The 26,777-nt window shown below is 48.3% G+C and overlaps 1 protein-coding gene across 2 annotated transcripts in view; it reads right to left on the bottom strand.

Moving 5' to 3' along the window:
• Positions 1-26,777, bottom strand: part of tnika (TRAF2 and NCK interacting kinase a) — a 109,885-nt gene that overhangs the window by 42,310 nt on the left and 40,798 nt on the right. For both annotated transcript variants that reach the window (XR_008811727.1, XM_056295965.1), the window contains exons 3-10: positions 12,369-12,425; positions 10,769-10,894; positions 7,867-7,977; positions 5,193-5,283; positions 3,758-3,888; positions 3,523-3,577; positions 2,934-3,012; positions 1,600-1,775 (exon numbers count right to left, since the gene is read on the bottom strand). Coding sequence is in view for 1 of the 2 variants with exons in the window: in XM_056295965.1 (XP_056151940.1) it covers positions 1,600-1,775; positions 2,934-3,012; positions 3,523-3,577; positions 3,758-3,888; positions 5,193-5,283; positions 7,867-7,977; positions 10,769-10,894; positions 12,369-12,425 (826 nt within the window). In the remaining variant the exon portion in view is untranslated. The remainder of the gene's footprint in view (positions 1-1,599; positions 1,776-2,933; positions 3,013-3,522; positions 3,578-3,757; positions 3,889-5,192; positions 5,284-7,866; positions 7,978-10,768; positions 10,895-12,368; positions 12,426-26,777) is intronic.

Here is a 26,777-nt window from a genome sequence, read left to right as displayed (position 1 = left end):
GACCCTACCAGGAGCCAAGCTCTGGACGGCGTAGCTCTGGGGATCATTGGTAGACAAAAGCTTCTCCACCGGGGCAAGGTGGTGATCCAGGACAAGTGATAGTAGCTCAACTAAGAATTATGCTGACAATGACAAGACATTTCTATGCTGTCCATCACCCACAAGTCTGCGAGTCTCCCCAAGTCCCTTACTGTGGGTCATCTCTTTGTGCTTGTGTGTGTGTGTTTGTGTGTGTGTGTGTGTGTATATGAGAAACAACATGTATGTTTCCGTACATTTGAGAACAAGGTCTGAGCAAACTCTGCTGTCTCATGGCGTTGCCTTCAAGCCTAAATGAACGTCATTGACACTGGTTTCATTTGGGAATTTTAGAACATCCTTTACGAACACTTTTGAAGGAAAACACTACTTTGCATTTACTTAATAGATGATTGTGATATCTTAGCGATCTCACAGGTATCATTGTTACCAAGTTTGCATTGTGTAATGATAAAATCCCATTTCTTCAGTTGTGCAGTCGTCTAACAAGAGAAACAGAAAGACACGTCAGTGACATCACCTGTGTTGCCTGTACTGAAACACAAAAGAAGGGCTCATAGCGAGAACTGGAGACAACAGAAAGTTAACTTCTCAACACTGCCGGAAATGGGGATAACTACTCCTGCCAAGATAGAGTGGGAGTGCATAGGTCATGTTTGTGAAAGGGGTCTATTGACCGTAGAGAAACCCGGCAAAGAGGACAGAGGAATTCAATATCCTCATTGACGTGTGCGTACACATGTACGTGTGTTTAACTCCACGCATGCAAATGTGCTCAAAGAATGTTGATTAATGCTTGTGTCATCACTTCAAAACAAAACGTCAATCAACATCTACGGATGTTGACCAAAGGTGGCAGTGAAGGATGCTGCCGTTTCCGTGGTAACAGGACACCTTCCAGCAATGATATGTTTTTTTGTTTTTGTTTAAGTTTTCCCATTTTTCTCCCCAATTGTATCCAGCCAAATACCCCAGTCTTCCGAGCCGTCCCAGTCGCTGCTCCACCCCTTCTGCCAATCTGGGGAGGGCTGCAGACTACCACATGCCTCATCTGATACATGTGGAGTCGCCAGCCGCTTCTTTTCACCTGACAGTGAGGAGTTTCACCAGGGGGATGAAGCATGTGGGAGGATCACGCTATTCCCCCCAGTTCCCCCTCCCCCCTGAACAGGCGCCCTGACCGACCAGAGGAGGTGCTAGTGCAGCGACCAGGACACATACCCACACCTGCCTTCCCACCCGCAAAACACGGCCAATTGTGTCAGTAGGGATGCCCAACCAAGCTGGAGGTAACACGGGGATTCGAACCACCGATCCCTGTGTTGGTAGGCAATGGAATAGACTGCGATGCTACCTGGACGCCCCCGATATGGTATTCTGGACTGACTAGTCACTGTGCTACAATGTCCATGACATCACCAATTTCTGGATGTGTGTGATATTGAATGACCTTTTTTAATTTCTTTCCAAAAACTGGTTAAATCTGTCGAGCAGTGGTTGTCGAAAAGTGATGAGAGACCAAAATATAAGTGACATGTTTTACTGCGTGTTGCACCTCACCCCTCTCTCCTCTCTTCTTCTTGGTGCGGTCGATGTGGTCCTTCAGCTGGATGCGGACTTGTCTCTCATTAGGCAGGTCTCTGATGAAGGGGTGCTTGAGGAGCTGCTCGGTGCTGGGTCTCTGACTGTGGTTCTTCACCAGACAGCTCTCTATGAACGATTGAAACTTCTTTGACCTGGACACACATGCATAAACGCACACACATAACAATGAGCATGACTTTTGTATTTTGGTGTGTGTCTCTCGAAAAAAGGAAAGGAAACATTTATGGTTTAAGACGTGAGGTTTTAGGTGCTCTGTGTGCTAAGTTGCTGCAACAACAAAAAAGTCAGTAATGACATGCAGGTAATGCAACGTGGTTCAACCTGCGAAATAATTAACGCAAGAACTCTGTCAAAATCATATTGACAGCTGACAATCAATTTCTACAATCAGCAGTAACCTTTTATTTATTTTATTTTTCTTCCCCCCCCCTTTTTCTCCCCAGTTGTACCCAGCCAATTACCCCTCTCTTCCGAGCCGTCCGGGTCACTGCTCCACCCCCTCTGCTGATCCGGGGAGGGCTGCAGACTACCACATGCCTCCTCCGAAACATGTGGAGTCGCCAGCCGCTTCTTTTCACCTGACAGTGAGGAGTTTCACCAGGGGGACGTAGCACGTGGGAGGCTCACGCTATTCCCCCCAGTCCCCCCCCCCCGCCGAATAGGCGCCCTGACCGACCAGAGGAGGCGCTAGTGCAGTGACCAGGACACATACCCACATCTGCATTCCCACCCGCAGACACGGCCAATTGTGTCTGTGGGGACGCCTGACCAAGCCGGAGGTAACACGGGGATTCGAACCGGCGATCCCCACGTTGGTAGGCAACGGTGTATTCCACCACCCGGACGCCCAGCAGTAATCTTTTGAACGTGCGCACGGAGACACAATGTCTCTCAAAGGCATACAGATATCTCCACATTGCCTGGTCTCCAATTACACATCCTCATTCATCTAGCCACACAACAGCCTACAAGTAGGTTACATGCAAACTAAGTGACAATAATGTGACGCTGTATTGATCCCTGAATCATGCACGGCCCTAAAGGGGAAGGTCAGAGTGCAGGGTCAGCTAAACACTCCCAGGACGTGTATGTGTGCTGGCAGTCAGTCACTTTTGATTGAATCATGGGTGTAAGTAGACCCCCTCCCCCCTGCTGCCTCTATAGAGACAGTAAACTGTGAGGTGCATTTTGTAGCTCGTAAATTCGGTTCCAAAGAAATGTTTTGAGGCAGACTGAGGTGAGCAGAGAAATGTTGGTAACTCTACACAGCTATCAAAACCACCACATACCATTTCTTAGACTTGAGTCGGGGTGCCGGGTTGCGTGGAATGAGGAAGAGGGCTCTCATTGGATGCATGTCACACAGTGCTGCAGAGGCAAACGTTCAGAGTGAGTCGGTTGTAAGTTGGAGAGCATACGCTTGACGCATTGTCACGGCACATAGTCAGACCAAGGCTGCGTTAGACCAGATCGGATCAATACTGCACACCGTCAGTACCGATGACAATGAAAAGGGGTTATCCAGTCACACTACGTGATAAGCAGTCATGGTATGAGCCATTATACAAGACAACGTGATGCAAATGAGTGTTTTTTTACTGAAATAATAGATAGAAAAGGCTGGAAAATTACCAAATTAAAACAGCTTTCAAATTGCTTATGTTATGTTCAAGAATGAAACTGGAAGGGTGTGGCATCACAGCCCATCTTACTGAGAACCATCTTTTATATCAGCTTCATTGGTCCACATCAAATTCCAGCTAAAGTGGGTAAGTTTTACATCAGGCTGGAGCGAAAAAGCCGTTGAACTCTTGTTATGGGAAAGTGCTGTTGTGTAACTGACACGTGACAGAGGTGTGAGTCAGTGCGTGTACATACGTGGAGCGCCTTCAGCCATCTCTATCGCCGTGATCCCCAGTGACCACAAATCACTCTGGAACGACAGACACAAGGTGCATTAATACCGGTAGAGAGCAAGAGAGAATGAGAGATGCTGTGAAAGGATAAGAGACCCAAAGAGAGACCAAAACGCCCATGAGCACGGTGAAAAAGCAGAGCAAGAAAGAAAGAAAGACATTTTTTTGTGTAAGCAGAGGTTGAGGAAGAACCGAACCTTGAAGTCATAGGTGGCATCGGGATTTTCGTCACATGCAATGACCTCGGGCGCCATCCAATATGGTGTCCCGATAAACGTATTCCTTCTTCCTACTGTCCGGTCCAACTGGGCAGAGACACCAAAGTCCACTATACAGCACAAATACACATGTATTCACAGCCACACAAACGCAGGCACCCACACCCATGTGCATGCACGCACACACACACACACACGGAATCAGAATAATATACAATGTGCTCACTTTCTTTTCTTTCTTTTTTTTGATTTTTCCCCCTTTCCTCCCCAATTGTATCTGGCCAATGACCCCACTCTTCCAAGCCGTCCCGGTCGCTGCTCCACCCCCTCTGCCAATCCGGGGAGGGCTGCAGACTACCACATGCCTCCTCCGATACATGTGGAGTTGCCAGCCGCTTCTTTTCACCTGACAGTGAGGAGTTTCGCCAGGGAGGACGTAGCGCGTGGGAGGATCACGCTATTCCCCCCAGTTCCCCCCCCCCCAAGCAGGCGCCCCCACCGACTAGAGGAGGCGCTAGTGCAGCGACCACAACACATACCCACATCCAGCTTCCCACCCGCAGACACAGCCAATTCTGTCTGTAGGGACGCCCAACCAAGCTAAAGGTAACAGGGGGATTCGAACCAGCAATCCCCCGTGTTGGTAGGCAATGGAATAGACCGCCACGCTACCCGGACACCCCAATGTGTTCAACGTCAACACTTGAATCCCTCTGTTGTGTCTGTGTTTGTGCGTTAACACATGATGGCATGTGCATGTGCAGCAGAAACTCTACAAGTGCAAGTGTGTGTAGAACAAAACACTTTACTGCTGGAAACGAAGCTGCACTTTTCTATTCGGCTAAACAGACTGAACTAATTCAGCTCAAACTAATGGAAAGATTAAGCGATTATCAGAAAGAGTCAGGTAAAATACTTAGGTGCATCTCTTGTGTTTGCTACATACTGATGAGCAGAAGTGAATCACCAACCCTCTGCAATCGCTTGCCTGATTTATAAACATAAACACAGACACTCCCCAAAGCCTCCCAACTGGGCTTTAGTGGGAGAGGAGAGGGAGAGGGTGGAGAGAGAGAATCCATAAACACATACCTGTGCATGTGTGTGTGCATGTGCGTGTGTGTGTGTGTGCGCGTGTGTGTGTGTGTGTGTGTGTGTGTGTGTGTGTGTTTAGGGGAGGCATCCCTTTACCAGGACTCAGCTCCATATATAAAGTAAGTGAGAGGAGCAGACTGGTTTTCAGTATAACACAAGTATGAGATGTTAAATGCATACATACAAACACACACACACACACACACACGTGAAGGTGCACACGCAGGAACACACGGGGGTAATGTGATACTATATACCTCCTGCAGGCCTCCCCAATCCCACTGCCTGCATGTGAAGTGGGGATAAGTGATGGACTGACCTAGTTTGACCTCTGCGTTCTCAGTCAGCAGGACGTTCTGTCCCTTGATGTCTCTGTGGATGACCTTGTGCTGGTGGAGGTGAGTCAGACCCTGCACAGAAACAACACAGGCACAACGTGAAGGAAAGGCTCTGGTGCAACGCAACCTGTTAGGATGTGCACATCTGCATGGAGGCATCTGTTATGTGTTATGTGATATGAATAAAAGTGGACACCTCATTTGCCAAAAAAAAACAAAACTCATATCTATTATGGGATTTTTTTATTCCATATGTTAGGGACTTGCTGTTCCAACCTGCTGGCACATGTACACTGCATGCATGTCCATTTGTTTCATATTAAGCTGAGCTACGTCCTGTATATTTCACATGCCTGTGGCGATGCTATGCATTCATGCTGTGATAGTGGAAGTGTAACATCAAGCTGATGAATCCTCTGTTGAATTTAGACTGATAAAGGAGCGTCCGGGTAGCATAGCAGTCTATTCCGTTGCCTACCAACACAGGGCTCACCGGTTCGAATACCCGTGTTACCTCCGGCTTGGTTGGGTGTCCCTACAGACACAACTGGCCGTGTCTGCGGGTGGGAAGGCAGGTGTGGGTATGTGTCCTGGTCGCTGCACTAGCGCCTCCTCTGGTCAGTTGGGGCGCCTGTTCTGGGGGGAGGGGGAACTGGGGGGAATAGCGTGATCCTTCCACGCGCTACGTCCCCCTGGCGAAACTCCTCACTGTCAGGTGAAAAGAAGCGGCTGGCGATTCCACATGTATCGGAGGAGGCATGTGGTAGTCTGCAGCCCTCCCCGGATCGGCAGTGGGGGTGGAGCAGTGACCGGGACGGCTCGGAAGAGTGGGGTAATTGGCCGGATACAATTGGGGAGGGGGGGTGTCCAAAAGATTAAAAAAAATTTAGACTGTTACTGAAAGACAAACAGGAAAAAAACAAGAGACAGAAGAGAGGGAGGGCGGTACAGAGATGGAGAGATGAGGGAGGAGAAAACCAGCAGGCAGGAAGAGAAAGCAGAAAAACTGGAAAAATGAGATAGTAGTGAGAAAGGGAGTCGCAAAGAAAAAAGAAACACAGGCGAGCCAGAGACAACAATTGCAGGCAGGGAGAGAGACACACAGACGATGGGGGGAGACAGAAGAGGAGAAAGCCGGGACTAAAAAGATGAGAGAAGAGAGGAGAGAGATGAGGGGTGGAAAGAAGAATGAAAGAGGATGACAAGAAATCATTTTTGGCTCAGTTTGAAGCAGCGCCGTGTGGAATTGACAAGATGGAGTGATAGTGCTTTCTGTCTGAGGCTATCGCCCTGAGCACAAAAAGTTGCACAATAGAAGATAGCGGCGATACGACGCGGTGCCATCGGACAGATCTAGCCAGCAGATGGTGTTGCGTTGTTTTGGGTGTTGCGTTGCAATAAGTATAGACATCTTAACAACGCGTGATTGCTTTCTAACAAAGGGTGAGTGCAAAACTGTTTATTGTCGTGCAAATGCATGCAGCAGCCTGACAGATAGACAGATAGACTAATAACACAAAGGATCGCTCTGTTGTTCCAGTCTGCATTTATTGGGCCATATTTCACAATATTTATAGATAACAGTCAACAGTCGTTGCTGCAGCAGTAACAAGGGAAAGGTCTGGTTTTGTTTTTCTGTTTCCAAGTAAGATAAGGTCGTTGAAGTCTCTCCTTTCACACTACATTGCTATTAATACGGCGGCACGGCGGTTAGCGCTGTCGCCTCACAGCAAGAAGGTCCTGGGTTTGAACCCCGGGGTTGCCCAACCTTGGGGGTCATCCCGGGTCGTCCTCTGTGTGGAGTTTGCATGTTCTCCCCGTGTCTGCGTGGGTTTCCTCCGGGTGCTCCGGTTTCCTCCCGCAATCCAAAGATATGTAGGTCAGGTAAATCAGCCATACTAAATTGTCCCTAGGTGTGAATGTGCAGCCCAGTATCACGCCAAAGCGTGTAATACACACGCCGGTCCAACGTGTCAGTGTCACAGTTTGTACACGCCTGTATGAAGGTGCAGTGCTATCTCTGATTTGCTAACCCTATCCCTAACCCCCTAACCCTAACCTTAACCAACCTAACCAACGGAGGCAACGAGTACAAGCCAATCAGAGGCAGAGTTCCCGGAAAACGGGTGCGGAAAAAAATCACGCAACCCCCTTAACCCTAGCCTGCCTTCACTGCTTAATCATCGCCCCCTGCTGGCACTGCACCTTCATACAGGCATGTACTTTTCACGCCTGAGCGAGGCAAACCGTGACACTAACACGTTTGGACCGGCGTGTGTATTACACGCTTTGGCGTGATACCGGGTTGGATTGTGTGTGTGTGTCGGCCCTGTGATGGACTGGCAGCATCGTGTCTCCCCGCCTGCCGCCCAATGACTGCTGGGATAGGCTCCAGCATTCCCGTGACCCTGATCAGGATAAGCAGCTTCGGTAATGGATGGATGCTATTTAATACTCAGATAACTCCACAAATTTCCTGTGCAAGGAGCTGCCTGTACAAGTATTTTCGACGAAATCAAATAAACTTTCTTTTACTGCTGAGTAAAGCAAAGGAAGTTGGGTGGAGGTGCTTGCTGGGGATCTTCCACGTTGTCGGGGGTCACAGTCACTGTCGAGGCACTGGGGGTGCGGGGTACCGGCCGGTGTGCCACTTACCCTGAGGATCTCTCTGCAGATGTAGGCGGTCCACTCTTCCTTCAGAGAGTTTCCCTTTGTGTTTTTGATCAGGTCCGTCACCGAGCCGGCTCCACAGAACTCCATCACCAGCTACACACACACACACACACACACACACACACACACACACACACACACACACACACACACACACACACACACACACACACACACACACACACACACACACACACACACACACACAGAGCTTTGATTAATGGACCTGACAAAATGGGTGTTTTCAGACGAGCGATGCTCTTGCTCCAATACCCACATCCCCCTGTTGTTTTAATAATTCCTGTAAACTTGTTGTTATGTCAACTGTTAAGGTAACGAGGGATCCAGCTGGTTCTGTGTCCCACTCGGTACAGTCATACTGCACACACGGGTATCAACTGCAAGAAACCCCTGCAACCCTGGAGAATGTTCTTTACACTTGTTATTTGTGCTACAATGTCAACCGTGCATGTCTGGCTGCATTTCTGTAGTGCCCTTAATCATAACGAACAACACCCTTGGGGCAACCACTGTTAAAGCAGTATTAGTAATACAGGGTGTGTTGCAGCAATCGATACAAACAAACAATGCTGACGTACATGGCCTACACATAAACACACAGCACGAGGACTCGCACACAGGAAAACACAGTCATGGATGTGCACAGACAGCTGGCCATAGGTCACGCAAACAGACCCACGCGAACACGCAAAATACGAAGACCACCGAAAGACTGACTTGACAAGGTCACACGACCACATGCATCCACCAAGCCCATCTCCTCACCCGAGCACAAGCGGTACGTCTCTTCTTTCTCCCCCTCCCTCTCTAACTCTCTGGCCACCTTTCCCCTTCATTACTCTCTCTCTCTCTCTCCCCCTTCCTTCTCTCTCTCCCTTCCCCCTCTCTCGCTCTCCCCTCTCTCCCCCCCCCTTCTCTCTCTCTTCCTGCCCCCCCCCTTCTGCTGTCCACACCAGCATCGCATCCAATGTTCTCCCTGCAGAGTTCTGGCCAAAAGTTCAGTTGGTCAGTTCTGGCTCTGTTTCCAGAGCTGCTCTTCATTACTCTGGATTAGAGGGAGGGAACGGCCGAACAATAGGCAAACCTCCCTCAAGGAGAAACCACACACACACACACACACACACACGCACACACACAGGTGGGAAACACACACACACACACACACACATTATAGACACACAGAAATGAACAAACATACCCTTTCATAGATAAATGAACAAAGACAGATGCACACACACACACACACACACACACACATACACACACACACACATTAAAACCGATACACACCCACACAGATATATACACACACACAGACCCTCGCCTACACAGATAAACATAAATACACAGACTTCCTCCAAAGATAAACACAGAGAGATTGAAGGGGATACATACAAGCAAGAACATACATCTGCACCTGCAGAAACTAAGCCCAGGTACACGGAGGCACACAAAAAGATAAACACACACACACACACACATACACGCAGAGACACTGAGGTAAACTACACACACAAAAACACACAGATAGATACGTATGTGTACACACAGTCAGACACACAGGGATATACAAAAAATGTACATGTTAGTAAAAGCATATGTGACAGATTGCTTTCGCTTGCATACAACTCACATGAGTACGCACACATGCGCGCGCACGCACACACACACACACACACACACAGAGGGGACATCCAGCAGCTGTTAAGTCAGGGGGAATTACGAAGACAGTAGATCTGGATGGCCTGTTGTGTTGCTGTCAGGTGTGTGTGTGTGTGTGTGTGTGTGTGTAGTCCACTCTCGTTGTGAGATGAATGCTTAAGGATCAGAGGAGAGAAAGCTCCCTTGAATCATGTTAACACATGATTCACTGCAGCAGCCAGCCAACCGCACTCACACCCATTCATATCCCTCGTATCTTCCACACACATACATACATATTCCCTCACGCAGACACACAAGCCAACGCACAAGGTACACACATAATACGTCTTATTCTCACGGTGTGCACATGAACGTACTGCAGACAGGGTTACTTAAATCTCTCTCTCCCCCCTCATCTCTCTTCCCCACTCTCTCTGTCATTTTCCATCCCCCGAGGCCACATCTTGTAACGCATACAAATGGACACTCGGTTTTCTCTCTTTTGCGTTGTCTCTGGGCAAACCCCGGCGACATCTTCCTTCTTCCCCTCTCGCAGCCTGGACACAGACCCGAAGACAGAGGCATGTCAAACTCCCAAATACCACAGACACTGTCAGACACACTCAAATCCGGGGCGTCCGGGTGGCGTGGCGGTCTATTCCGTTGCCTACCTAACGGGGATCGCCGGTTCGAATCCCCGTGTTACCGCCAGCTTGGTCGGGCGTCCCTACAGACACAATTGGCCGTGTCTGCGGGTGGGAAGCCAGATGTGGGAATGTGTCCTGGTCGCTGCACTGGCGCCTCCTCTGGTTGGTCGGGGCGCCTGTTCGGGGGGGGGGGGAACTGGGGGGAATAGCGTGATCCTCCCACACGCTACGTCCCCCTGGTGAAACTCCTCAATTTCAGGGGAAAAGAAGTGGCTGGTGACTCCACATGTATCAGAGGAGGCATGTGGTAGTCTGCAGCCCTCCCCAGATCGGCAGAGGGGGTGGAGCAGCGACCGGGACGGCTTGGAAGAGCGGGGTGAGTGGCCGGATACAATTGGGGAGAAAAAAAAGGGAAAACAATCACAAAAAAAAAAAACACACTCAAATCCAAACTCAAGTCCACAGTCAGCAAGCCACACATTCAAACAGATACACGCTAGCATGCATACACACAGATACTTACAGATGCAAAAACACAAGTTATCACAACGAAGCACACAAGAGGGACATACCCATAGCTGGTCGTCGACGCCGGGGGGATTCTTCTTGATAAAGGCTCCATAATAGGTGGCAATGTTGCGGTGGTGACTGTATTTCTTCAACATGTTGATCTCTGCCTTAATTTCCTCTTCCTCATCCTGAGACACCCACACACACACACACACACACACACACACACAGAAATACACACAGAGAAGAGGAAATCTATCAACACCCTTGCGATGTTCAAAAGCACATTCTCTCAATAGCAGCTTCCGGTGTGGGAGGATGGCGGCGCATATTCACGTTTGCGGCAGCCTCACCCAGTATGGTCCATGTAGTGTCTTTGCCCACATCTACGTCTAAGTTTGTCTTAGTTTGATGGCCTGGAGAGCTGGCGCTGGATCAGCGGGATCGTGGCCCAGAGACCACGGCCCTGACCGGAGCTGCGTTCGAAGAGGAGACACCGAGGGCGGTCTGACAGGACGTGGAAGCGGGGCAGGCTAAGCTAACTGCTAACCCATAATACCTGGCAGTTCCGACAGTCATCCTGGCTGGCGTTCGTTCTCCTGGACAGTGATTTTTTTGTTTACATATATGTGTTAGTGTGGATATGTGTGTTCTTGTAGTTTTTGGATATGTGTTTTTGTGTTTGTGTTGCACTGCTGTGGGCTGCGGGACACGATGTGTCATTTCATTGCATGTGCGCGAGTGCATGAAATGAAATGACAAATGAAGTGTTTCTGATTCCGATTCCTGATTCTGAAATCTGAACACTGCATTGACCGAGCAAAACAAATTGAGTTGTTAATGAATTTGCCTTTTTGAAAATAACATAATATTGAAACTTGCTCATCCATACAGCCGGGGTCTCAATTAGCCACAATAATAAAAAAATGATGTCTTATTTACTTGTGTTAATACAAAAGGCAATGTTTTGAATGCTGTTGTTTTGCAAGCGGTTGGTTATATAAAAATCCAATTTCTAATTCATCATCATGAACATTAGAAAACTGCCCCTTAATTACTTCAGTTTTGCAGCGAATCAATGAGTGCGACTTGTTTTGCTTTGCTTGCAATGACCTAGAAGTGGTTAATTCACTGAAAGTATTTTTTTTGCTCACCCTTTAATTAATGAATACATTCATTCATTCTTGCATTATCTAGTCACTTTATTATTTTGTAAATATTCAATTATGTGATCGTTATTCATATTTTTGGTTCACTCAATCTTTCATTCATCCATCCATTCATCAGTCTTTGTGTCCATTCATTCCTCCAGTCCTTCATTGTGTTGCCAGCAGCTCGGTGCCAAGAGGAAGGTGCGAGGTGAGAGGAAATCTAAATTTAGCCAAGATTCCCTCCTGCTTCACAGACGCGCCTGAGACCACACTGCTGTCCTAATACCTCCAGCTAATATTACCATGGCAATAGGCCTGTCCTCATTTCCTCCCTGCCACATTACACACACGCGCACACACGCACACACACGCACACTGACTCATCGCTCATAATTAGATGACATGGACTTTGGCAGTATAATCACTTGAGATGATTTGCTGTGTGTGAGTGTGTGTGTGTGTGTGTGTGTGTGTGTGTATGTATGTGCATGTGTGTGTGTGCGCATCCTACCCCAGTGACATCCATGACCTTGATGGCTGCCAGCTGCCCCGTCTTAACATGGCGACCCTGGAAAAAGGAGAAAGAGAGAGAGGGTGTAAGATAGTGGCCGAGGAAGAGAGAGAGAGAAGAAGAAGCAGCATGGACAAAGAAATAGGAACAAAGAGAGGAGAAAATAAAAAAGGGAAGCATGAGGGGACAGAGAAGAGAGACAATGGGCCTCATTCATCAGTCGTTTGTACGTGCTAATTTGTTCTTACGCACCCTTGGGGCTTTTTAGCCCTGGAGTTTGTCTGACAGGCCAGTGTAGAACCCGCGTAACCCCTGAATTTAGACACCAACTGGCTAACACTGGTGTCTCTGCAAGCCTGTGTGATTGCTCGTTGCAAGAGGTAGTCAATAGATGTTGGGGGGGGGGGAATACCAACAACCATCAGGCTTTGCCTCTGACTGTCGGACAATCTCGAGAGCTGAAAAAAATGCCATGGGTGTGTAAGAACAAATTTGTACGTACAAACATATAAGGCCCCTTGTTATGGATTTTGAATAGGGGAAAGAAAAAAAAAACATCTGCCCGTTTCTTCTAAAAGCCACACATTTCTACACGGATGACTACATCTTTCTCCTAAAATTAGACATCATCTCACACACACAAACATGAAATACAATCTCTAATATGTAGCCTGACAGATGCCGCAGGGAGCAGGGGAGGGCTAGAAGCCAAGAGACTCACAGCGAAGCAGCCTATGGGAGAAGGCCCTAGTGGCTGGTTGGGAACAGAGCATCTGTTGCTGTGATTAGCTGATGTAGCTAACAAGGCTAACACTAGCACTAAACCACTGGCGGCTAAAACTTCCACCTGTCTGGACTCAACTGATTAGCAAACTACAATCTTGACAAAACACCTTAGCGCCAGCAGCACAACAAAAAAAAGACACGTGCACGCACGCACGCACGCACGCACACACACGCACGCAGGCACACACACACACACACACACACACACACAAACACACAGAGCGGTTTTGCAAGTAGAGCTGTTTTCATTAACCAGATGGTACCTGCAGTGCCTGCTGAGGGCTCTTAGATGAGGGGCTATTCTGATGATGAGAGCTGTGGCCATAACAGCCACAACATGGGAACAGATATGGAGTTCGCACACAGTGTGATATTACAGCAAAGTTAGCTTTGTCCGTATCACCACTGATTCACACGAGTGAACTTGTAGCGTCTGAAGTGTCACGTCACACAACTGCTAAAACAACACACACACTGGCAGTGATGGGAAATCAAACACATGCACCCGACAGCTAAGTGATAAGTCTCTTCAAACACAAGTGCATCCAGTCATGTAGATGGACTGGCTACCTTTGTCCAGGGTGTCTCCCTGCCTCCCACCCAATGCTTGCTGGGATAGGACCCCCCCACACACACACACACACACACTGTCTAAGTGACCCTGAATTAGATTAAGCAGGCACAGAGAATGAGCGAATGCATCATTGAATCAACTCAATCATCTACCTGTATCTCCGTCACGTTAAATTTTACATTTTCATATTATATATATTACATATTACATATTTTCAGTTGTATTCACATTACAACTGACGCATCAAAAAACATATGAAGATAAGAGGTGAATAGCTCATGCATGTTTCATTCGTTAATACATGGTAGTGAACTCCCATCGCAGCAGCAGACTGCCTGATGTAACGTTACGTTTAACCTGCACGGCGCTGCCCTCCGGCATCGCGGCGTTTTCTTAAGCCCCATGTCCAGTGCATGTTTACTGAAATGACTGTAACCAACCCCGATGGTCACACAAGGTATCAAAGAACAGTCCAATCAGGTGTGGGAATCACTACCAAGCATCACGTGAAGGCGGGACTCGCTCTTCTGACATGTGGTCTCAGGGGCACATGGTGTGAGAAGAAGGTATGATTATTTGCATTAGTAATCTTATTCAAAGAAGAAGAAAGCCACTTTATGTTGTCATTGTACCTTACAACGAAATTCTTACAATTCTGACAATTGTAATCGTACAATGAAATTCGTTCTCAGGGGCGTCCGGGTGGCGTGGCAGTCTATTCCGTTGACTACCAACATGGGGATCGGCGGTTCGAATCCCCGTGTTACCTCCGGCTTGGTCGGGCGTCCCTACAGACACAAGTGGCCGTGTCTGCAGGTGGGAAGCCGGATGTGGGTGTGTGTCCTGGTCGCTGCACTAGCGCCTCCTCTGGTTGGTCGGGGCGCCTGATCGAGGGGGAGGAGGAACTGGGGTGACTAGCGTGATCCTCCCACGTGCTACGCCCCCCTGGCGAAACTCCTCACGGTCAGGTGAAAAGAAGCGGCTGGCGACTCCACATGTATCAGAGGAGACATGTGGTAGTCTGCAGCCCTCTCCGGATCAGCAGAGGTGGTGGAGCAGCAACCAGGACAGCTCGGAAGAGTGGGTAATTGGCTAGGTACAATTGGGGTGAAAAAGGGGGGAAATCCCCCCCCCCAAAAAAAGAAATTCGTTCTCTGCATTTAACCCATCCTATTGTATAGGACTGGCACCTGTCCAGGGTGTCTCCCCGCCTGCCACCCAATGACTACTGGGATAGGCTGCAGCATCCCCGAGAGCAGGATAAGCGGTTTGGATAATGGATGGATATATTGTATAGAAGCACCCAGGGAATGACATGAACTGTAAATAAAAAATGTGTGTGTATTGGGGAGGTGCAGAGAAGCCTTTTGCCAGGTTTTATGAAATTTATTTATTTTGCATGTTCAGAAATACAATTTTTTTTCTCTTCGTTGCCTCAGGGTAACGCTGTGGGATAAGGGTTGGAGGAAGCGGCAGGGGCCCACGGCTCCCATTCCTAACCAGGATGTCTGCTTGCACAATACTACCTCACACTGGCAAACAACATGTGACAAGAAGGGAGGATGCAGAGGGCCCCTGGGTGCACAGGTACACCCAAAGTGATGTGCACAAGAGTGTAAGGTACACCGCTGTTTCACGGCACAGACGAGCTGCTGTCAGGAGTGAATCAGCGAGGCTGCGTCAGTGCAGGGTCGTCGGGGGGCGCCGCAGGAAACGACACTCGATGTGCGGCTGCAGGCAGAGCTCCGGCAGTCTGCAGCCTCGGAACGGGCGCTCGGTGGCACGAGGCCGGCTTGCAGTGTGTGTCCCCGCTAACTGCTGTAGTGCCCCCCGCTGATGGAGGAGCAAACACGCCATTTTGGGGTGGAAGGGGTATCCAAAGCAAATATATATCAATAAAATGCCTTCAAGAAATGATTGATAGATTTTTATCTTGTACCCTCAAAATGTGTGCAGTAGAGGGTTAACGTAATTCAACTTTAGGTGGACTTGAAACTTACTGCAAGGACGATAAAGAGAAATATCGTTCATTCGGAAACAAAACGTAGGATTTTAAGAGGATAACTGATTATATGACCCTTCAGAATCAGATAATGCCAACTAAGCACTCTTGAATGGCAAATAAACTTAACAGGCATGTGTACACACACACACACAAACACACACACACACACACACACACACACCGAGGGAGAGAAAGGGAGAGGCGGAGAGAGACCGGATTCTGTGAAAGTAAAATAGCTGGAAAGATTGAGCAGGGATTTCTCATCAGGATCAGACTGCCCCAATTCCACAAGCACAAGGACTCGCTTTGTTCAAGACCAACAAAGGCATTACAGCCAGAACACTGCCACTTATGGACCTGAAGCTCTGCTTTCATACAGCCAGCACACACACTTACACACAGACACACAGACTTACTATACACAACCACGGCTGCAGAGACAAAACGAACTGTCTTACCAACGCCCACACATGCAGAGCAACTATCTCACACAGAGAGAGAGAGACACACACACACACGCACACATGCAGAGCAACTATCTCACACAGAGAGAGAGAGACACACACACACGCACACATGCAGAGCAACTATCTCACAGAGAGAGAGAGAGAGACACACACACACGAACACACACACACACACACACACACACACACATGCAGAGGAACTATCTCACCCAGAGACACACACACACACACATGCAGAGCAACTATCTCACACAGAGAAAGACACACACACACACACACACATGCAGAGCAACTATCTCACAGAGAGAGAGACACACACACACGCAGAGCAACTATCACAGAGAGAGACACACACACACGCACACATGCAGAGCAACTATCTCACACAGAGAGAGAGAGAGAGAGACACACACACACACACACACACACACACAGCAACTATCTCACACAGAGAGAGAGAGACACACACGCACACATGCAGAGCAACTATCTCACACAGAGAGAGAGAGACACACACACACACACACACACACACACACACACATGCAGAGCAACTATCTCACAGAGAGAGAGAGAGAGAGAGACACACACACGAACACACACACACACACACACACACACACACACACACACACATGCAGAGGAACTATCTCACCCAGAGACACACACACACACATGCAGAGCAACTATCTCACACAGAGAAAGACACACACACACACACACATGCAGAGCAACTATCTCACAGAGAGAGAGACACACACACACACACACACACACACACACACACACACACACACGCAGAGCAACTATCTCACACAAAGAGAGAGACACACACACACACACACACACACGCAGAGCAACTATCACAGAGAGAGACACACACACACGCACACATGCAGAGCAACTATCTCACACAGAGAGAGAGAGAGAGAGAGAGAGAGAGAGAGACACACACACACACACACACACACATGCAGAGCAACTATCTCACACAGAGAGAGAGAGACACACACGCACACATGCAGAGCAACTATCTCACACAGAGAGAGAGAGAGAGAGAGAGACACACACACACACACACACACACACACACACACACACACACACACACACACACACACATGCAGAGCAACTATCTCACACAGAGAGAGACACACACACACGCGCACACATGCAGAGCAACTATCTCACACAGAGAGAGAGACACACACACACGAACACACACACACACACATGCAGAGGAACTATCTCACCCAGAGACACACACACACACATGCAGAGCAACTATCTCACACAGAGAAAGACACACACACACACACACACACATGCAGAGCAACTATCTCACAGAGAGAGAGAGACACACACACACACACACATGCAGAGCAACTATCTCACACAGAGAAAGACACACACACACACACACACACATGCAGAGCAACTATCTCACACAGAGAGAGAGAGACACACACACACACACACACAGAGCAACTATCTCACACAGAGACACACACACACACACATGCAGAGCAACTATCTCACAGAGAGAGAGACACACACACACACATGCAGAGCAACTATCTAACACAGAGAGAGACACACACGCACACATGCAGAGCAACTATCTCACACACAGAGAGAGAGAAAGACACACACACACACATGCAGAGCAACTATCTCACAGACACACACACACACACACACACACGCAGACACACACACACACATGCAGAGCAACTATCTCACAAAGAGACACACACACACACACACACGCAGAGCAACTATCACAGAGAGAGTGAGACACACACACACACACACACACACACACACACATGCAGAGGTACTATCACAGAGAGAGAGAGACACACACACACACACACACACACACAGTAATGATAGAGGGAGGGAGAGAAGGGATCGGAGGAGTTCGAGAGCAATATGGATATCAGAGCTGGATAAAGATTCATTGCTCTGAGCCACCTGACAACACCCCCCCCCTCCCAGTTTCTCTCACCCTCGGTCGCCCTCCCAGGAAATCTCTCTCCCTCTCTCTGGCCACTTGCTCTATCTCCTTTTTTGTGCTTCTCTCCTTCACTCTGAAGGGTAATGTGGCTTGTCCTTACATAATGACCAAGTCTCTCTCCCCTCTCCTCCCCTCTCTCTCACATGCGTGTTTTCTCGCTCTCTCCTCCTTTTCTCACTTCATTTTTGTTCATTTCTACATGATGTATAGGTGTGAAGGCTTATTGCCGAGCAGTTTTGCAATTTATCATCATTTCACTGCACAAACGATGGTTGGTGTGCTGAGTAAACTGGGGCGGAGAGTGAAGGATGCCTGCAGTACAGCCACCACACAAGGTAACAAGGATATTTAACATTTTTACATGAGATCAGAACCGCCTTGCCATGCTTACTGCTGGCGTCTCATCTCTCTCTCTCTCTCTCTCTCTCTCTCTCTCTCTCTCTCTCTCTCTCTCTCTCTCTCTCTCTCTCTCTCTCTCTCTCTCTCTCTCTCTCTCTCTCTCTCTCTCTCTCTCTCTCTCTCCTCTCTCTCTCTCTCTCCTCTCCTTCCCTCTCTCTCTCTCTCTCTCTTCCCTTACCCTTCAACATGCTCATCTGTTTGGGGCCAGCCCACCCTCTCCCTGATCCCTCTCTCCTCTTGTTGCTAACTTCTCTTTCTCTCCATTCCCCAGCTCTCTGGTTCCCTGACCTAGATCTGCACTCTCCCTCTCTCTCTCTCTCCCTCTCATTTTCTTCTTCTCCCACTCACTCTCCCTCTCTCTCTTTCTGCCTTTTACTCTTTATTAGTTTCTATCTCTCCCTCCCTCACACTCACATTCACACACACACACACACGCTTTCGACTCTCATTGTGTTATAGGTGTGTGTGTGTGAATGTGTGAGTGTGTGAGAGACACACATAATCACACACATGCACACACACATACACGCACTATGACACAATGAGAGTTGAAAGCGTCTCTCTCTCTCTCTCTCTCTCTCTCATGCCTGACAGCTCAGACCAGTGGCCTGTGATGAAAATGACCGAGCTTAAAGCGAACGCCAGCGAGACAGGATTTGGCTCAGAGCTCTATAAGCCGACACGACATAAACTGAGGACTGATACGGCCTTTTTCACTCCGACACCACTAAACGCGCCTTACGCGCAAAGGAATATGATGACGCCGCCCCTTAACGTCCCAAACTAGTAAACAAACACCGATTGTGCTTTCACAGCAACAGCGTTTCCCCTACCATCTGGAAAATGAGCCCCGGAGGATGACCACTTCTCTCCTTCATTATATTATGCTGCACGTGTTTTATTCATGTGGAGGTATTCGGACGCCCTAAAAGTGGAAAACATCTGTCACTCACGTGCACATGCATGCAGGGAGGCCTGATACTGCCAGGCCAGGTGTGTGTGAGCGATAACAGGGTACATTGACTGTTTGTTGCGCTCAGAAGGCCGTGCTGGAATGGAGACAGCTAGCTGATACCAAACTGATCAGGGATCAGCCTCTAGGGGGGTATATCATGCAGGAATACTGACAGGCAGCCCCTTATAGTATGATATGGGTGGCAGTGTTTACCTGAACTACAGTCATTCACACTACCAGATGAGCAGAGACTCACAACCGCTGTTATGTATTTTACAATTTTTGACACAAGTAAAATGTGTCGTCGTCATTTATTTTACTTGTTTGTTGGCAACGGGAGGGTTTGGAAAAGAAAACAACAGCAAAAGCGCACTCGGATGTGTTTATAGATGAAAGAAAGAAAAGGGAAGAAAGCCACTTTATTTTGTCATTGTAGGTTACAATGACATGTGTTCTCTGCATTTAACCCATCCTACTGTATAGGAGCAGTGGTGCAGCTGCCGCGCCGGGGACCAACTCCAGTTCTTCTTTCCACTGCCTTGCTCAGGGGCACAGGCAGGAGTATTAACCCTAACATGCATGTCTTTTTGATGGTGGGAGGAAACAGCAGCACCCGGAGGAAACCAAAGCAGACACGGGGAGAACATCCACACAGAAAGGACCTGGGACGGCCTGGGGTTCGAACCCAGGACCTTCTTGTTGTGAACCAACAGTGCTAACCACTGGGCCACCGTGCCACCGTTTTGATTTATACAAGGTAAATAATAAGAAATGTCAAAAACACCAAGTATTTGGGTGGCATTGTGGTCTCTTCTGTTGCCTACCAACACGGGGATCACTGGTTCGAATCCCCGTGTTACCTCCGACTTGGTCGGGCGTCCCTATTGACACATTTGGCCGTGTCTGTGGGTGAGAAGCCGGATGTGGGTATGTGTTCTGGTCGCTGCACTAGCACCTCCTCTGGTCGGTCAGGGCACCTGTTTGGGGGGGGTGGGACTGGGGAAACTGGGGAAAATAGCGTGATCCTCCCACGTGCTAACTCCCCCTGGCGAAACTCCTCACTGTCAGGTGAAAAGAAGCGGCTGGCGACTCCACATGTATTGGAGGAAGCATGTGGTAGTCTGCAGCCCTCCCCGGCTCGGCAGAGGGGGTGGAGCAGTGACCGGGATGGCTGGGAAGAGTGGTGTAATTGGCCAAGTACAATTGGGGAGAAAAAGAGGGAACCCCCCCCCCGCCAAAAAAAAGAATAAATAAATAAATAATGAAAACCACAGTGGGGATTTGGAATGAAGTCAAATTCTTATTTTGCAGAATCTCATAGGAACGTCATCATGCTGCAATCCAACGATCCATGACAACTGCTGTCATATTGTCTATGAGAGTACTGCACAGAAATGCCATTTTACAGGGAGGTAAAGCTTCCGGATGTGCAGAGCGACCATTAAATAGGCTATGACATTATTGTGCCATCCATCCCTCATCTCAGCTAAAATATGCAGCATGAGGGAGGTGACAGACTGACACACTGTACGCCTTTCCATTAATTATGATCAGCACATAATGATGATTAATTACACCTACCAAACATGACAACAAAATATCATGAAGCTCTCGAAACGTATGCAGGAAGGTAACACGGGCATCAGTCGAGTGAGGCAGTCTGTGTGTCCACATACCGTGTGTAATGACTCTCCTGTACAATTTTTCTGCTGCTATATGGAGCAGAATGCTGAGGAGAGGCTGTAAACCCACACACAAATGCACAAGTGAATGCACACACACACACACACACACACACACAAGCATGCATGCATGCACACATGCACAAAACTATACAGGCTACAAGGCTGCATCCATGGATGTGTGGTGCAGGCTGCAGAGGGAAATGTCTCTTTATGATCTCTGCTAGCAGCCCAAAGACAGGCAGGACCAAACTGCCCTATAACAATACCTGCTAGTGAATCATGCACTGCTCATAAGTCACAGTATTTCTGTATTTTTGTCAGTGCCTCTGTGTTGTGATGTGTGTTGTATGTGTGTGTGTGCGTGCGATCTCTCTATACATTGTGTGCCTGTGTGTCCACATGCACATTCATGCCCTTGCCAAGTTACACAGTCGCCCCCCTCGGACAAATTTGCTATGCAGGACACTTCCTGTTGTAGCCTAGCAACAGTCTTGGCCGGCCTGAGTACAGTGGGTACGACACTTAAATATACACATATAACACTCAGGTATTAGGTCTCTCTTTCCGGAACACAGCCTCACACACATCCTCACTTATGCACGGAAGAGGGAAAAGAGACGGCCGTCTTGCTATGTGAGACGTGTTGTCGAGGAGAGATGAGAATGAGGGACACAAAGAGAGAGACACAGAGAGCGAGAGAGAGAGAGAGAGAGAGGGGGAGTGAAATGAAAGATTGGATGAATGTTGGTCTAGTTATCTGGTGCCAACAGCACCACAGTCAGTGTATCTACCCCTGAAGAACTGTATGATCAATATCTGGGCAAGCTCCAGCATTTGTTGTACCCCTGAGTTTTAGATTTTGATTTAAATTCTTTCTTTTTTTTATTTCCCCCCCTTTTTCTTCCAATTGTACTTGGCAAATTACCCCACTCTTCCCGGTTGCTGCTCCACCCCCTCTGCCAATCTAGGGAGGGCTGCAGACTACCACATGCCTCCTCCGATACATGTGGAGGCGCCAGCCGCTCTTTTCACCTGACAGTGAAGAGTTTCACCAGGGGACGTAGCACATGGGAGGATCACGCTATTCCCCCAGTTCCCCTCTCCCCTCAAACAGGCACCCTGACCAACCAGAGGAGGCGCTAGTGCAGCGACAAGGACACATCCGGCTTCCCACCCGCAGACACGGCCAGTTGTGTCTGCAGGGACGTCTGACCTAGCCGGAGGTAACACGGGGATTCGAACCGGCGATCCCCGTGTTGGTAGGCAACGGAATAGGCCGCCACACCAACCGGACATCCAATTTTTAAAAAAAATGTAATATTTGATTTTAAAATTACATTCTACATTGAGACAAACATTAACATGAGCCATTTTACAATACAGTGACCATAAGAGCGGGGGGGGGGGTTGGGTGACTGCAACATAATCACATATTTTGAGTTGTCAAGTATGACTAACTCAACTCCCGCATGTCTCTGTGTGGCTGCAGTGTTCAGGTTGAGAGACAAAGGCAAATACACAAATGCACATGCCTGCACGTGCACGCACACACACACACATACGCGCACACATACACGCACACTTAGAGACAATGAATGGACCGCCAGACTGCCTTTCCGACTCTCTGCAAAGAGGAAATGGGTCACACCCTAATCTAATCCGTACCATCAATGGTAATCCACACACCCACACACACACACACGCACACACGCATGCACACACATACGCATATGTGCCCACACAAACACACACAGCTGGAATTGACTGAAAGTAGTCCAAACTCATTTGCTTGGCATAAAAGGGGGGGGGGCATTCTGTATGTATAGTATACTATATATACATTTCTCTCTCATTCTCAGTCTCCCTGACAGCAAGAACCACACACACACACACACACACACACACACACACACACACACACACACACACACACACACACACACACGCATTTGGGTTGAAAGTCCTCGACAACTGCATCTAAACCCCACCTCCACGCCACAATTCATCTGTGAGAGAGAGACGCTTTAACCGGAGAACTATATGTGCTGGCCAATCCAGCATGCTGAACAGCAGGTGCAGGCTCGCCTCGCCACAATGAAACTTTTCTCTTTTTTTTAACATTTTTTATTTTTAACCTTAACTCATGTCACAAACACATTTCTGCTCCAAGGACCTCATAGAAATAAGGGTGCAATACACTAGGACACACTCCGTTGCAGTTCAATACCCACAATATCTCGCACTCACAGGCACATACACACTTACATACACCTTCATCCGCGCTCATATACACACACACATACACCCCTGCATACATGCTGTTGTGGAGTCAGTGAGGCGGTAAATAAATGTGACAAAGGCCTCCATTCCAATCTACAAGTGGCACTAGCCAGGAAATATAGAGCCACCCCGGGGCTACTCATACACACACACACACACACACAGAATATGAGAGAGAGAGATAGAGAGAGAGAGAGAGAGAGAGAGAGAGAGAGAGTAGCATAGTAAGATGATGAAGAAGAAGTAAAGATGAGGGGAGAAAAGGTGAAAAAACAATCCAGAGAAAGACGGACAGTTGGTGAGAAAATAATAAGGGAGTGCAAGAGAGTACTAAGAGTACGAGAGTACTCAGGAGGGAGGTACTAAGAGAAAGATGGGGATAGAAGGGGTTAGAGAGAGAGAGAGAGAGAGAAGAGAGAGAGAGAGAGAGAGAGAGAGAGAGAGAGAGAGAGAGAGAGAGAGAGAGAGAGAGCAAGAGAGAAAGTGGAAGAGTGAGTGAGAGCGAGAGAGAGTGAGACAGAGAAAGAGAGAGCTCAAGAGAGAGAGACAGCGGGAGAGAGCGAGGGGGCGAGATGCACTTAAATACAAGCCAACAAATACATTGCACTTTAAAGCTCTGAAAACCCAAGACTGAACCCCGAAAGAGTCCCCTGAAGCAGCTGGTTCTGAGGCTCACTAACCCTTTAAACAAATACTAACACCAACCAACCTCAGGCCAGCACTGCATCCCAAAAATACATAAGGATAAATCAGCCATAAAACAAGCAAACATGAGGATAAATCAGCTATATAACAAGCAAACATAAGGATAAATCAGCTATATAACAAGCAAACGTGAGGATAAATCAGCTATATAACAAGCAAACATGAGGATAAATCAGCTATATAAAAAAGCAAGAACCATTATTTGAAACATTGGAATGCTGAAATCAAAACTCAAAACAAACCAGAAGTCTATCGGGCCCTAAAAACAAACTATGATTTGGAAGAAGACCTCTTAACTGTCAGAGACAGGAAGCAGCGACAGATTCTCACCAAATACAAGGCTGAGTGACCACAGTCTAGCCGTTGAAAAGGGAGACACAAAAAGATGTGGTTGCCAAAAGAGCATCGAACATGTGGTCAGTGCATGACAGATGAGGTGGAGACAGAGGTGCACTTCCTCCTTAAATGTGACAAATTTGAAAAACAGCGCCGGGCTTTTGTCCAGGAGCTGGAACATGTGATTCCCAGAGTAGCAGGAAATGGACGACGCAGGTAAGCTGCGGGTGGTCCTGGGAGGGGGGCTGGCCAGCGGCGAGCATTGCAGCAAGATTTATATTTTCCTGCCACAACTGAAAGACAGTGGGTGACGGCACCTGTTGCTATTGTTGTTGTTGGATATCATAATCATTGTTGTTGTTGCTGTTATTATAATCATAGTTGCATTGTGTTGTTGTTTTATATGCCTTGGCAATATGTACACAAACGTATGTCATGCCAATAAAGCACATATTGAATTGAGAGCGAGACAGAGAGAGAGAGAGCGACAGAGCGGTAGAGCGCGTGAGACAGCAAGAGTGAGTGAGAGAGAGAGGGGGGGGGGGGGAAGAGAGAGCGACAGAGCGGTAGAGAGCGCGAGACAGCAAGAGTGAGTGAGACAGAGAGAGAGAGAGAGAGAGAGCAATGATCTGAAGAACAGCCCGGTGGCCGCTGATTGACGAGGGAGGATTTGGAAAGAGCATGAATGTATTGACAGCTCGCCAGCGTACTCTGGTTCCACCTTGAATGAACTCCTTTAATCTGTGAAAGACCAATGAAACAATAATCTATCAGCTGCCTGAAATATAGCCATTCATTAAGCCTGCTACTGTGCAACAAACAAGCTAATTAACAACATGGCAGACGCACAAACCAAAAAATGGACTAATTACAGGGGTCAGTGCAAAGGATTGCGGGGGATGTGGTACTAAATAATCCCAAACACAGGCAGACACAAGCCATCTATACAGAAACCTTGTGTGTGTGTGTGTGTGTGTGTGTGTGTGTGTGTGTGTGTGTGTGTGTGTGTGTGTGTGTGGTGCACGTGTGTGCGTTTGAAGAGGACGAAAAGACGGAGAAAGAGCAAAGGGGCAACATAACAGTGTGGTACTGGTTAAACAATGGTGACACTGCCTACGGTGATAGGTGTAGTCTATTGTCCAAACACTGACACACAAACAAATTTGATCACAAAGAACAAAAGCACCTCAATCCACGCCTAATTCACTGGCACAGAAGAACACCACTTCCGGTGTGGGAAGATGGCAGCACAAATTCACGTTTGCGGTGGCCTCACCCAGTACCATCTATGCAGTGTCTTTGTCCACGTCTGTGTCTAAGATTGTCTTCGTTTGATGGCTGGGAGAGCTGGCGCTGGATCTGCTGGGAGAGCTTGGTCTGCTACATCCTGTGGGCCCAGGGACCAGGGACCACTGCCCTGCCCTGAGCTGTGCCCGAAGAGGTAACACCGAGGGCGGTCTGACAGGATGTGGGAGAGGGGCAGGCTACGCTAACTGCTAGCCCATGCAGACCAGCAGTTACGATAACACTGAGGGCGGTCTGGCAGAGGCCTCACCTAGCCTTGACTGTGTTATTAGTGTGGTCGTGTGGAGGTGTGTTGAAGGTGTCTGGCTGGGAGAGCTGGCGTTGGATCAGCTGAGGGAGCTTGGTCTGCTGCATCCTGTGGGCCCAAGGACCACGGCCCTGACTGGAGCTGCACCCGAAGAGGAGACACCGAGGGCGGTCTGACAGGACGCGGAAGCGGTGCAGGCTAAGCTAACTGCTAACCCATGCAGACCGGCAGTTCCGACAGTCATCCTGGCTGGTGTTCGTTCTCCTGGACAGTATTTATATTTTGGTTTAGTCGTTCTCCTGGACAGTATTTATATTTTGGTTTAGTGTAGATATATGTGTTAGTTTGGATATATGTGTTCTTGTAGTTTTTGGGCATGTGTTTTTGGCTGTGTTGCACTGTTGTGGGCTGGGGGAAATGATGTGTCATTTCATTTCATGTGCTCGAGTGCATGAACTGAAATGACAAAGTGTTTCTGATTTCTGATCCTGACTGTGTTCTCACTAGGACTGTGGACAAGGATCAAACAGACCAAGATGGGCGAGTTCACAATCACGTGACGAGAAATATGATTAATCCCTGATGTTATAGGTGAGAGTGAGAGAGTCGCCCTCTGCATGCCTGTGTGATCGTGTGCATGTGCTT

This window comes from Lampris incognitus, chromosome 16 (genome assembly GCF_029633865.1).
Source record: "Lampris incognitus isolate fLamInc1 chromosome 16, fLamInc1.hap2, whole genome shotgun sequence".
Taxonomy (NCBI): Eukaryota; Metazoa; Chordata; class Actinopteri; order Lampriformes; family Lampridae; genus Lampris; species Lampris incognitus.
The sequence above is the reverse complement of the archived record's forward strand: the minus strand, read 5'-3'. Positions and strand labels throughout refer to the sequence as shown.